General features: G+C 36.0%; 1 protein-coding gene across 3 annotated transcripts in view; it reads right to left on the bottom strand.

Moving 5' to 3' along the window:
• Positions 1-5,210: 5,210 nt before the first annotated feature.
• The window catches only part of LOC150087425 (uncharacterized), a 108,595-nt gene continuing 100,360 nt past the window's right edge, over positions 5,211-13,445 (bottom strand). For all 3 annotated transcript variants that reach the window (XM_090371176.1, XM_090371175.1, XM_090371177.1), the window contains exon 2: positions 5,211-7,100. In XM_090371176.1, coding sequence (XP_090227302.1) covers positions 5,785-7,100 — 1,316 coding nt within the window. In that variant the 3' untranslated portion in view covers positions 5,211-5,784. The remainder of the gene's footprint in view (positions 7,101-13,445) is intronic.

Genomic DNA, 13,445 nt, shown 5'->3' with positions numbered 1-13,445 from the left:
TTGTTCAGAGCCGATAAATTTTGAGAGAAAGATTTACTGCCATCTGAATAGTAGTCAATCAAAGATGATCTAAAATTAATAAAAGAGGCGTATGGCCACAAAATTGAAGTGGGAAGAGTTCATATAATTATTTCTCGTATAATTAAAATGAACAACGTCCTCCAAATTATTCGAAAAACCATGGGGGTACCAAACATCAAAGACATAGGGAAAAGGATAAAAATGATAAGGAAATATTATATTGATTTTATATAAAGTCAATAAAGGACCTGGGAATCAGTTTAAGGATGATATTGAAGCTATAAGTAAGAGAAATGTTATGTATGCAAGCACTTGTTAATGCAGGAAAATATGTTGTTGGGGGGGATTTGAAAGCTAGAAATAAGAACATCAAGAAAATGTGGCAAAAGCATATCGTGTTAATCAGTTTACTTAATGAAATCGGTTTATTTCTCTGTTACTTTGTGCGCTAGTCTGTATATTGGCTATGTATTTCGTACTTCATTCCTCTATATCCATCTGTTTATTCCTCTGTATAGTGAGGAATAAAGTTTCTTATCCATATATTACATTCATTTCCTCTAATTATAATAGATATATTATATATCGTAATTTCTTTCGTTTCTTTACTCTATTTCTTCGCTCTGTTACTTATATGTCTTTACTCTTTTTTCTATATTTCTTCAAGCTATTACTTTTATATATATATATAGTCAAAGCAGGCATCTTTTCGTGTTATTAGACTCTTGGTACTCTTCTTTACGAGGCCGCACATCAACCATATTGAAATGCACATGCGTTAAATCTATTTTCTTTTTTAAAAAATTTAAAAGCATTTATATAAATTTAATTTGAAGCTCTTTCCTTAACGTTCTTACATTACCTTGATGATATTAATTTGATGATATTAATGATGTTGCTAGCAGAAAAAGCCGAAGAAAGGATTTATCTTAGAAATTTGTGTTTAAAAATTAGTTCGTTGAATTTTATTGTTGGGATAAAATCGTTGAATTCTATTTGATTTATATATATATATATATATTCAGGTCCCTGTTTTTTCTTAGGCTCAAGGCACCCTGAATTTTGAGGGAAAGATTTACTGCCATCTGAATAGTAGTCAATCAAATTTGATATCAGTATCAATTTTGATAGTTATTTTTTAAATATTTTTGATCGCAAGTTACGCATACATATCGGAAGCTGTGCGTTTTATACCAGCGTTTCCCAAATTTGGGGAAGTCGCAAGCATCTTAGAGGGAGTGGCCGCAATATGATACAGTTGAATATATAATGCATAAAAAATCATCTTCGTTCATAGTAAAAATGAAGGTTAAATCTCATATATGTTATTAACACTCGCTTCATTAACCAAATCACAAGACAAGGCCCTTTTCTCGCTCACATGCTATTATTTTTTGTTTCTACTTTTATCATAGTGTTGGTAGGTATAGTGGTGGTAAAAAAAATCTAAGATAAATGAATTTTTATTTGATATCTGTTCCGTATTTATATTTCTTACTACTTTTTAAAAATTTTATATAAAAATGCTTATTTATAATAAGATATTAGATATCGGGATATTTATCTGTTGGGATATTTATGTATTGCCCAATTTTAACCTCAATGTAGTTAATAATTTTACTCATAGAGAACGGTGTGGGGATTGCACAAATTCATTTAGCATTTTAGGAGATTGCAATATAACAAAAGTTTGAGAACCCCTGTTTTAGACATTAATTATTGAAAAAACATGAGCTTCATTGAGCTGGTTTTTCCTTTTTTTAATTTATATATATTTATTTACCCTTTTTTGAGAGAGAGAGAGAGAGAGAGAGAGAGAGAGAGAGAGAGAGAGAGAGAGAGAGAGAGAATTCACAAAATTGTTTTGTACGTGCTGACATCGTAATGTCTTATAATATGGGAAAACTGATAACCGGTGTTCCATATTTATTAGAGATTGATTCAAACTGCTCCAGCAGCCAGTTTGTATTACTAAATATACACACATACATATATGCTTTTTTTTTTCTCCTGTTGTTTATATACTGGTTGTGTGGGTGAAAGATTTGTGTCTTTTATATTAACTCAAACTGACAACTCAAACAGGAATTATACGTTCCATTGTAATTTAATAAAGATCAAATATCTGTCTCAAAGTAAAATATACAGTTTTTCTCAGTTAAGAGAATGTGAGTTTTGGGGGTAAGACCCGTCTTCTAAGGGGGGGGGAGGCAGACTTTGGGGAGGAAGAAACCTGTACAACAAATATTAGTCTATCCTGCCTCAGCAGGTGTCAAAGAAACAGCAACTAGCAGTCACAGTTAAAATATCTGCGCCACCTGGTGTGGCAGTTAGTAAACACCAAACGTATTCATTATTATTATTATTTTTTTTTTTTGATACAGAAATGTGAACACTGTATGGGACAACAATATATACAAAGGGGTGAGCACATACGGTACATGACTACGAAGGTGATTGTGCGAGCTGTATTTTTCCTCAAGTAAATTAAACATATACACATATATTGTGACTAACAGAATGACTATATACGAAGTGATACACTATATTGAACAAATATGTGACTTACCCTAAAAGGTTTGGCTTTAGGGTGTCACATAATTTTATATCAACAATTAAATGGCACTACAGAATTATGGACTTCGGGGAAAGGAGGAGGTTATCTAAGGGCAAAGTAACGACATAAAAAGGCCCCAATATTCCAATGTTAAAAAAAAATTGTAAGTTAAAAAAAAAAAAAAAAAAAAAAACAAACGTAAAATGTCGACAGAAAATGCACATGATAGTTGCATTTGAATAGCAAAGTGTATCTATCGTCTGACAAGTTATAGCCATCTCGATAATCTAGGCAGATGTTGAGCAATGTGAGAAAATCACCGGGAGGCAAAAAGACACTTTTACTCCTGCATATAACTTCAAAGGTTAAACAATTTTTCAAAAATTCAAATGAAAGTAAATAGATAAATCTTCTAAACGTATGTTCTATATAGAGTCTCAAAATATAAAAATATCTCTTCGCTTTAGCTATCTATAGCTAAAACTGTACATGAAGAAATGACATATGTACTTGAGTTACCGAATTTCAGACGAGGTAGGGGCATCACAATCTAAACCTAGCTGCCTAACAGAGTGGCAGAAAAGATTTACTTAATAGCAGAAGGTTGCGGAAAATCTTCCTATTATTTTAGATTGTCGTAGAAGCTTCTTACAAAATAATGACAAAGTGAGGGGGGGTATTGGGGCGAAGAATGCACGAACAAAGCAGCCATGGTGAAGAAAAGATATTTTAAATATATTAGAAAAATACGCATAAATAATTATAAGCTGCTCTGTAAACAAATATAATATAAAATGATTATTTTTCTTAATACGGAAGACAAATGGTTTTGTACACATAACACGTAATAACAGCAACAACAATTTTATATAACAAAACGTAAAAAGTACAAAATTTTGCTTTTCGCTTATCAGAAAAAAGAGTGTTGTAAAGAGGCTGATTTTCTTGTTATTGATTTTAACGTAAAGCACGTGTCATTTAACACACTGCAGAATTTATTTTAAACGCCCATCCCGGGATGAATTTCGAATATATAATTTTGGAAAATGCGAATTTAGTTAAAACTATTTTATTTAGTAGAGTGATTTCGAATAATGTTTTCTGCGATAAAAAAAATGCGAACTTTTCATTGGTTTATTATTACACGTGTGCAGCAGACGACAACTGCACGCTTGCTTTGACTACAAGTTTTACTCTCTGAGAAGCTAGTGACGTGTTGAAAGGGCTGCAGCAAATTAAGTGCAAATTAAGTAACGAAGGAAGAATACAGATTATAATACTTTTTCCGAATACGTTTAATATTGCAGAATGCTAAAGAAGAGGAATTAATCCTTCAGCAGAAACTGAATAATCAGGCAAGGTTTACTGAAAATTAAGGAAGTTGACAGTAAATGCTATTTTAGTAACCATTATTTGATATTTCATTATTATTTTGTAATTCGTATTAACCACTTAAAGAGACTATGTAATAAGTATAGTGCGAAAGCATCAATAATACATAGCCAAATCTGAATTAACAGAATGTTAGCAAAACGGCATCGTTTTAAGTTATATCTCATATTGTGAATACCTTCACAACGAGTTGCCACGATATTGCACTACTTCGAATAAGTAACGCTTCACCTGAGGAGAAGACTAATGTTACTTATTCTCAGATGGATACCACCACCCAGACGGCACCGTTTCAGGGCTATTTGGCCCACTTAAAGAGATTATATATATATATATATATATATATATATATATTTTTTTTTTTAGCGTAATCATATAGGAATTGATGATTGCATTATAGATTAAAATTTGTAAATTGTGTAAGTCCGTTAATGACTGAGTTTTGAACATAATGCGAACCAGAAGGATGAGTTTTGTTTGGAAAAATCCGTACTAATTTCACTAAAAGTGCAGAAATCATAATATTACTGAATGTTATTTATAAGGTACTTACTAATTGCAGGGCTTTTTAATTATAATTGCAAATAAGTCTTGAAAGGAAGCGAACTTATATTGGTAAAACAGAATAAGATACAACTTATATTGTTTCTATGTACTGTACCACATGTTTTAGGTTACTTAAAAGTTACGTAAAAATGCTGCTCATAGCAGCTACTGTGAACAACTTTTATTTTATTTAACTACCTGAACGAAGTTGACTTGGTTTAATTTCTTAACATATTGAGGATAAATTTAAAATTTTAGCATTATCAGAAGGTCTTGATACACTACTATTTGAAATGTTTTAATACTTAAATGTTTAAAATTAAGGGTAAAGAAAATAGGCCTCTTTAAGAACAGCTACAGAAACACAACCATTTTGAATAATAACTTTTGCTTTTCATGTCTTGGTTTTACTCGTATTTGTTACATTTTAGCAATTATAGATTTACATTACGCACTGACATAAACGCACACATTCAACAAGGCTTAGCCAAGTATGTTGGATATTTGTCAAATTAGCCGTATACATAACAGCACGCACACAATGCAATAAACAACAGTAGCATACAGCAATTAAATCATCTGAGAATATTTCTCGTTTTTTCAAAACAGCACATCGACATATTTCCTCCAAGGAAAGCTCGTATTTTCTTTTATAAAATAGTTTAAAGTTAGCACAGCAATTGTTTAACAGGTGCAAACATTAGCTTCTTAAGCAGAGATAAAATCTGAACATTCAACGGTATTTTAACATCAAACAACATTTGAAAAATAAAAGTTCTTAGTGTGAACCAGCCCATATGTGATGGAGCAAACTTCTAAAATATCAGGCGAAAAACACAACAATAACAGTTATGCTTGCACATACATACGGAGAGAAAGAGAGTATGAGCTATCTGCTCGGTTAGACATGTTACGAGTGAAGGTTTATGAAAGACGGTTACAGCCTATGATACACAGTTCACTGTCGGCATGTCAGTATTTGGTCATGAGCCCTAGTCACCAGGGGGCAGTATGTGCACATATCACCAGGGACGAGAGGCAGAACGCAAGTGACACAGTAGTATGCCTAAGTAAAATGAGTATGCGTATGAAGTTGACCAATTATGGCTGTACAAATGGCAACTTCCTATTGGCAAGGTTCTTAGGCACAAGATAAAAGTTACAAGAACAACTTTAGTACCATCTTGCAGAAAACTGGATGGTGAGATCTATTTCAAGGCGTACATTTCTCCCCCAAACGTTTCCTCTTTGCAGGGAAATTTAAGGGATTACTGTGAACTCGAACCTATAGCAGAACTCCCGCACCCACTAGGGCCTGGTCCAAATCCACCATTTCCATTCGGGGCACTTCGACCTTCCTTTTTAACTTTCTGTTTCAAATGTACCTTGGCGTGTCTCTTCTTTTCATCACTTCTCGCGAACTTACGGCCGCACATATCGCACGAGAACGGTTTCTCGCCCGTGTGTGTGCGGATGTGAGTGGTCAAGTGATCACTTCGACTGAAAGAACGCATGCAGATCCTGCACTGAAACGGTTTTTGACCTGTATGTATGCGTATGTGCCGCGTTAATTCGTCACTCCTGGAGAACCGTCTGTCACATAACTCTATAGGACAAGCATACGGACGCTCGTGCACTGGTGTCTTACTTGGCCGATTTGGATACTTTCTGGGTTTCACCGGAAGTAATTTTAGCGGAACAGGACTGTTCTGGTACGCCTGACTGAGTATTTCATGACCTTTGCTAGTAGCTTGGTTGTATTCGGCCAAATTGGCGGAGCCTTGCATCACAAAGGATCCCTCACCTTCTTGTTTCGGCACTGATTGGACGGTGGACGGGCCAGGTGCAAGAGTTACTGTTCCTAGCGTGCTGTATTCTGGCAATGTGGTTGTGGTTTGGAAACTGGACCACTGATATTTGGCGATGGAAGAAGGACGCTGGAATATCTCCTCTGCTCCAGGTCCCAAAAGTGATTGGGGTGCCAGGCCACTAGAAACGGCTACTAGTGCAGCAGCAGCTCCTTCTGGTGATGACACGCTGGCTATAGAAGATCCAGGCTGACTCGTACTGTACACTGGTGGCTGTTTCATGGCGAAGGTAGCTCCGGATGTTTCAAATTGAGATGGAGCACTGAACTGTAGCAGAAGTTCTTGCTGGGCTGGGTCGGTTGGGCTGCCGAGAGAGAATGTCTGTTCAGCTGCCGAAGGCTCGCTTACTGCTGTTTCAAATGGACTTGCAGCTGGAGAAGCTGAGTACTGTGACACCGAAGGGGCTGGTGAGGGTCCATGTTGTGTAGGGGAGCCAAGGGTCGCTGAAGGTTGATGTACAGATGTTCCTTGGGGTACTCCTTGTTGACTTGTAGTAGCTGTTGCCTGACCAAGGATGTTCAATACCGGAGAAAAAGACTTCTCTGGGCAAAACCAAGCACCAACTGAACTGTCAGTGGGGCCTTCGGCAGAGGTCACAGGTGTGGCGCTGGTGGTGAAAGTGCCGCGGTAGGTGATGCTCTGGCTAGTGCTCGTCTGTTGAGGAATGGTGCTAGGGAACATAGTCCCGTCAGACTTCTCTGGACCAGCTGCTTCGGCTGAAAATGAAGAAAAAAAAATTATACATGCAATTAGATACGTGAAAAGAACGTCATTGATAATATATGTAGATACACACACACACACACACACACACACACACACACACACACACACACACACACACACACACACACACACACACACACACAGCTCTACCATTAATATTAGGAAACTTCCTCCGTTGATAGTTGGTCACGTCCTACTCAAGAACCACGTGTCAGACAACTATAAATATGCTTATATGTCTTCGAGGAGACTGCAGTACGATTGTGAACGCAGGATGCTGCGATCGACGGAGTTAACAGACAGACATCCAGCGCAGAAGATTGCCATATAAGGTCGACGATTGATAATGATCCGAGAATGGAAGAGGACTGGTGCTGAAACCTTCACAAAACGAGTCGGAAATCTGCGAAGCTGTGAGACCTGACACGAGAGCGATACAAAACATCGTGCGCTCGTAAAGCAGATCGACATTGTCGTAGCACACAGGCCTTCAGTAAGACAAGTGGGATACTTGTCAGCACCAGTGCAATGCAGAGGATTCTACATGTTATGAGTTACCACGGTCGTGCAGCCGTCCACAAGTCACTATCATTCCAAGCTGTCTAATATAAATTTTCTGTTTATACTCCGGGACGACTACACGGTCAGAGGAGTTCACAAGGTAGACAGAATACAAGAAACAGAATCGTATTCAGCAGTGACGGGCTTGAACCCGGGTCACTCAAGGCACTTGTACTTATGCACCCACGCACCTGACCACTCGGCTACCGTTGCCCGCTGTATGGCCAGCCCACAGCTCTGATCTCAATTCTGTAGAGAACCTCTTTCATGAATTCAGTCGTCGGGTGCATGTGAAGTGCGACCACCCAAATAATGGAGTTGAACTGATTCGAAATGTGGAAAGTGTTGGAGGAGAGTTCCACGGAGATTAGAGGCTATAGGTTTCAGCACACATTATTAGATTTCCCGTAAATAAAAGCTAACTGTAGACATTCAGGTTTCCGGATATTAATGGTAGATTATAAATATGTCTGTATATATGTAAACAGTATTTTCTAATGAACAGATAATGCGGAAAGTAATAGTCCTGACTTTACTTAAAGTGACAGACTTAAATTAAAATATAAAATTTCGTTCAAATAATGTCCGAATTATTTTCTTCATATTAGCAATAAGCAGTACTGAATAATTATGAACTCATTAATTAGCCATCCTGTTTTGTGTAGGACTTTGCAGTTGAATTTATATATAATAGGTTGTTCAGAAATGACCTTTAAAAATTCAAGCTATTATTAAATATTATTTAGGTAATGTATGCATTCGATTATCAGATAACACATCACAGGGGTATACTATATTCAAGAAATATTTAGTTAAATCTCAACGCGTGATGCTCCCCTAATCGGTAGGATGAAGTGAATTTTTGGAGCAATTTTTACAAAGGGAAAGCGGGGGGGTAGTGTATGTGTATGTTAAGAATTTTCAGTTTGACTGTTGATTCTGGAAAGGTCCACATAAGAAAGGATAAATCCTGTTCTGAAAAGTTTTAGGACTTAAATTTCTTTCATCAAAACTATTATGCGAAATTAAATTTTCGTTAACAGGTTGTTTTTTATTATGTAGAAGAAAATGGTATTTGTAAGCTGTCTCCTTTTTTTTATAAGAAATGTCAGCATGAAGTTCATAGTTGTTATATTAAGAAAGTGGCCTGCTTTTATATTTAAATTAGCTATGTGTATTAATCCTAAAAGAGGCATGCGTAAAATCTATCGGCAAATGAACAGGAAATCACCCTCGTTTATAAGTGCAGTCTCCACTGAAGGCGGATAAGTCCCAAATAAAACTGAAACAAGTTCGGATGGTGGAATGGTACCAAGTGAAACAAGTATCCACTTCTGGGAAAGTGAGTACCTTATGGTTGGATCACTGCATATCTTTCAATGAAATGCATACAACTTGTTTAATATACTATAATTAATCAACTAGTATTGGAGCTTTTAATAGCTAATTTTTATTATTCGATATTTTAAACTAAATATCAAAAATTCATCAAAACACAGCCTGTTAAGAATGATCTGATTTTGCTTTGGACGTCATAACTATCATTATCTTCTAGCATTTTTTGTTTTATTTTTCTTCCTTTCCTATTCGAAAGTAAGAAAATAAACCGTGCTGAAAGGTAATTAATAAATGTATGGTGTTTGCGAATTTTTACAAAATGTTGAAATTATATTAAAAAAAAAAAAAAAAAAGTTACACTAAATTTCCGAACCAGTGACTTATGGAAACTACCATTTTAGATACCTTAGTAAACAAATCCAGATGCCAGAATTAGCCAAAGGGCCATCAGAAACGATGCTGTGAGTAAGCAGTGTTTTCTAGGATTGGCGCCAAAAGCTTGACAGATTGCATCAGGTAGTAACATTACGGAACTTCCACTAGATGGCAGTAATTGCAATGGGGGAGTTGTCCAGAGAATCAGCCATTATATGGTTTCGCCTGTAAGGAACGCTCACATCTTCGTCCCAGTCTGTAGCCGCCACAAAAATGATTGTAGTCGCTAAGCCTCGTTGGGACTTGTTACGTCTTACTTGCTGCTCGCGCCTCCCAATGGCCCCGTTGAACTCACGTGTCCAAAACTTTACCCCATACACTTCCTGTCTCTCAACTATTTCGTTAAGCCTAACGTAAGACAGTAACTTTAAGCCTCGTTGTATTCGAGTCACATCTGCTGGAAAAAACAAGATCCTTTCAGCCTGTGCTGCTTCCAGGGTGCTAGAACCAAGGGGTGCGGAAGGTAAAAGGGACTACAAGTCATAATACACGGACGTAGTATAAGAAGTTTTCGAAAATTTGTAAGATTACTAGGTTGCATGTTAGAGTCCGAAAGTTCCCGCTGCATCGCAAGAGCGATGCCCTCCTACGACTGTCGCCCACGTGCTGTCTGCACGCGCGACTCTTCAGCCCAGCCGATGGGTGGGGGTGGTTACCGAGTAAGACGACTACTGCATTCACATTCTACGGTGAGCACCATGAGAAGAAGAACCGGCGTCGGAAAGTTAGCGTATAAAGCGTGAAAGAATCCCGAAGTGACACCGGTACAGCACTGTGATATCTCAATTGATCGATTTATTTCTTTTAATATAGAATATATCAGTTATGCATAGTGAAGAGCGAGCGAGAAACAAAAAAAAAAAAAAAAAAAAGGCCAAATACGAAATCTGTTAACAACCAGAGCAGTCGATCATGTAGCATCGCTTAATACTTTGTTATTGTCCCTGTTCTCAAATTATTAACTGTGTAATGGTAAAATGACACACCAGAACTGTCTAGTCTACCTACGCTACAATTATCTTACGTAAGAATACAAGGTCAGCAGCCCCAGACTTATTAATTTTTATTTTATTTTTGCTATTTATCCTTGAATTCCAACGTTCCGGTTTCTTAACTGTCTGCAGTGCTGAAAAATGTCACCTTAGTAATTAAGGAATCTCCCCTTTCTTCATCGATGTGTGTTGGAAGTGGGCCTGTATATCCTGAAAACGTACTAAGGTAACGTCAAAAAGTCAAAATTCGTGATATTTGTTAAGAGAGAGCATTAGGGATTAAAGCGCAGATCAGTGTGATCAAAGTCTCTGAAGCAACCTATATAAAAAAATATAAACATAATCTAAACCAATCCAAATAAAACCAAGCTAAGCAAACAACAAAATAGGAGAAACAGCCTCGTCCTCCTTTCATTCATCAGAACCTGACAATTGTGAAATGAGATATTGTATTACTGTACTTTCCTATGATACCAACAGCTAAATGCGAACATATTAACACGTGATCGTTATATTTCTAAATAACATCCGTTTAAGATAAAAATAACCCGTAAAGAATAGTCTAATAGAATTATAATCATGTGCCTATACACAAGTCCATTTTGTGTATATTTTGTATAAAATATATACAAAATGGAGGAGGGATATATATAAATTATACCCCATCTTTACCTATTAAACTACATTTAGTGTATTTATTTATACACATTTTTAATTTGTATGTACTGTCATAAAAATGGCGGAATAATAAAAAAAATAACTACTGTTAATGGTATGAATTCAGGTGCCTTATTGCTCTCCCATGAGATGGGTTGCCATCGAAACCACTGGTAACTCGGTGGTGTAATCAAATAGCAAATAAAAGACAATGCAGTAATATTTTTCGAAAAGACTGCTCTTGCTGCACAAAGTTTCAGAAATTATTGACGTTAGAGGAAAGTTATTTTTCACTGTGTAATTCCAGTTTGTCATTAACATTCAGTACTAAGTTAATGACCATGTTAGTCAAGTATAGAATGTTAGTATAATAAAATAACTTATGTGCTACTGTTGTTAATACTGATACTGTAAATATGTAATAGCTTTTAATTAATATAGGTTTTATTTATTTGTATATTAACTTTAAATATTCTAAAGATAAAATGCAGTTTTTTTTAAAATAAAAAATCCTTTACGAAGCTTTTATTTTCTACTAATGAAAAGCCCTTTTAGCTTGGAGATGTAGTGCAGTGTGAAGGAAAATGATTTCTAAAATTGTAAGATAAAAGAAATACCGTTTAAAGAAATTTTACTCACTTGGCTGAAAATTAAAGAGAATACAACAACAACAATAATAAATCCGAATATACAAGAGCTGGACAAAAGGATGGAGACACCTGGGATAAGAGTTAAGTATGCACTAATATGGTGTTGGACCACTCTTTGCTTTTAGAACAGCATGAATTCTACGTGGACTAAATTCAAATAAATCTTGAACTGTCTTAAGAGGAATATTGGACAGTTCTTCATGGAGGAACTTTTCAAGCACTCTCCTCTCTCTCTCTCACTTCTCACTCTCCTCTCCAAATATGTCACAATGGCTTAATAACGTTTGAGTCTGTTGATTGGAGCCATGGGAGATGCTCATCCTCAGTTTCATGCTCCTCAAATAAAGATTGAACACGTCTGTGTGATGTAGCATTATCATCTCGAAACATGGCATTTTTTATGGGAAATATTGTTTACATCTCGAAACATGGCATTTTTTATGGGAAATATTGTTTACACCATTGGATGAACTTGGTCACTCGGAATATCAAGGTAATCAGTGGCAGTAATTCGCCCGTTCAGGGTGAATTACTGATTGCCTTGATATTACTGCAAAGTTCTCGCCTAAATGTTTTGTTATAAAGTCGATTGCTGAGGTTTTGTTAAGTTCTGCAGTATTTTTGAGGCAGCAGTTTTATGTTTTCGGGCTACAATCCTTTTCAGTGTCCAGTGGTCTCTCTCAGTCAGATTCGATTTTCTGGCTCAATTCGTCCTTATCAGATTTAGTTTTTCCATACTTGGTGAATGTAGACATCACTTTCGATACAGTTGCCCTGGATACATTAAACAAATCAGCAGTTTTAGTCATCAATGCCCCAGCTAAACGTGCACCAATAATTTGACCTCTTTGGAATTCAGAGTTCGGTCATTTTCTTCATGTACCTTTTTATATCACCTCTAAATCATTAGCTTTTATCGTCTTACCTTCTCAGTACTACCTGCTAGAAACAACAACTTCACAGCATGTTCATGAATACGTCATATATACATTAAAAAAAAACTACTACTTTCATATCAGGTGGTTCCATTATTTTGTTCAATCCTGTCAATCTTTACATGAAAAGATGTTAAGTATGGTAGGTTTCTGTAAAATGCACCAGCTAAACAGGACAAAATTATTGTAAACAGTGTTCAGTATCTTTCAACAAAGTTATTTCAGTTTAAAGCGGTGGTTATATGGTAAGGTATCAGTGAAGCTGAGTTAAAAGCACATATACATATCTGTAGGTATGTAGATATGATAACCATCTTTTTTAGTTTTTTTCCATTAAGAACTTCGTTTAGCTTCAGTTTCTGCTGGTTTTAGTTCAGCACTAGTTAGAACATTAATTTCCCTGTAATTACAGTAACTGTTTATTGTGTAATAAAAGCCATATGAAAAAAACAAAGTGAATATCTCTCATCCCCCCCAGTGTACTTTAAGTTAAGCATTGCACAAGAAATTCGGCCATTCTGATAGAAGGTCGTACAGAAGGCTGAAAAATCGCTGTTGCAAATCTCAAACACCTGTGGTCCACATTATTAATTAATTCAAGTGAAACAGCGAAATTCATAGCTGCCATAATATTATTTTGTGATTTTATAATAAGTTATAATAGTGATACAATTTTATTATAAGATACAAAAGGGTATAGATGATCTTTTTAAAATTTTAGTGTAAAATGCGCCCAATGTCAGCTTTTCTCCGTACTGTTATTTACG

Source organism: Mastigoproctus giganteus, chromosome 4 (genome assembly GCF_048544385.1).
Source record: "Mastigoproctus giganteus isolate SK-2022 chromosome 4, ASM4854438v1, whole genome shotgun sequence".
Classification (NCBI taxonomy): domain Eukaryota; kingdom Metazoa; phylum Arthropoda; class Arachnida; order Uropygi; family Thelyphonidae; genus Mastigoproctus; species Mastigoproctus giganteus.
Note: the sequence above shows the minus strand (reverse complement) of the source record. Positions and strands in the feature narration are given on the sequence as shown.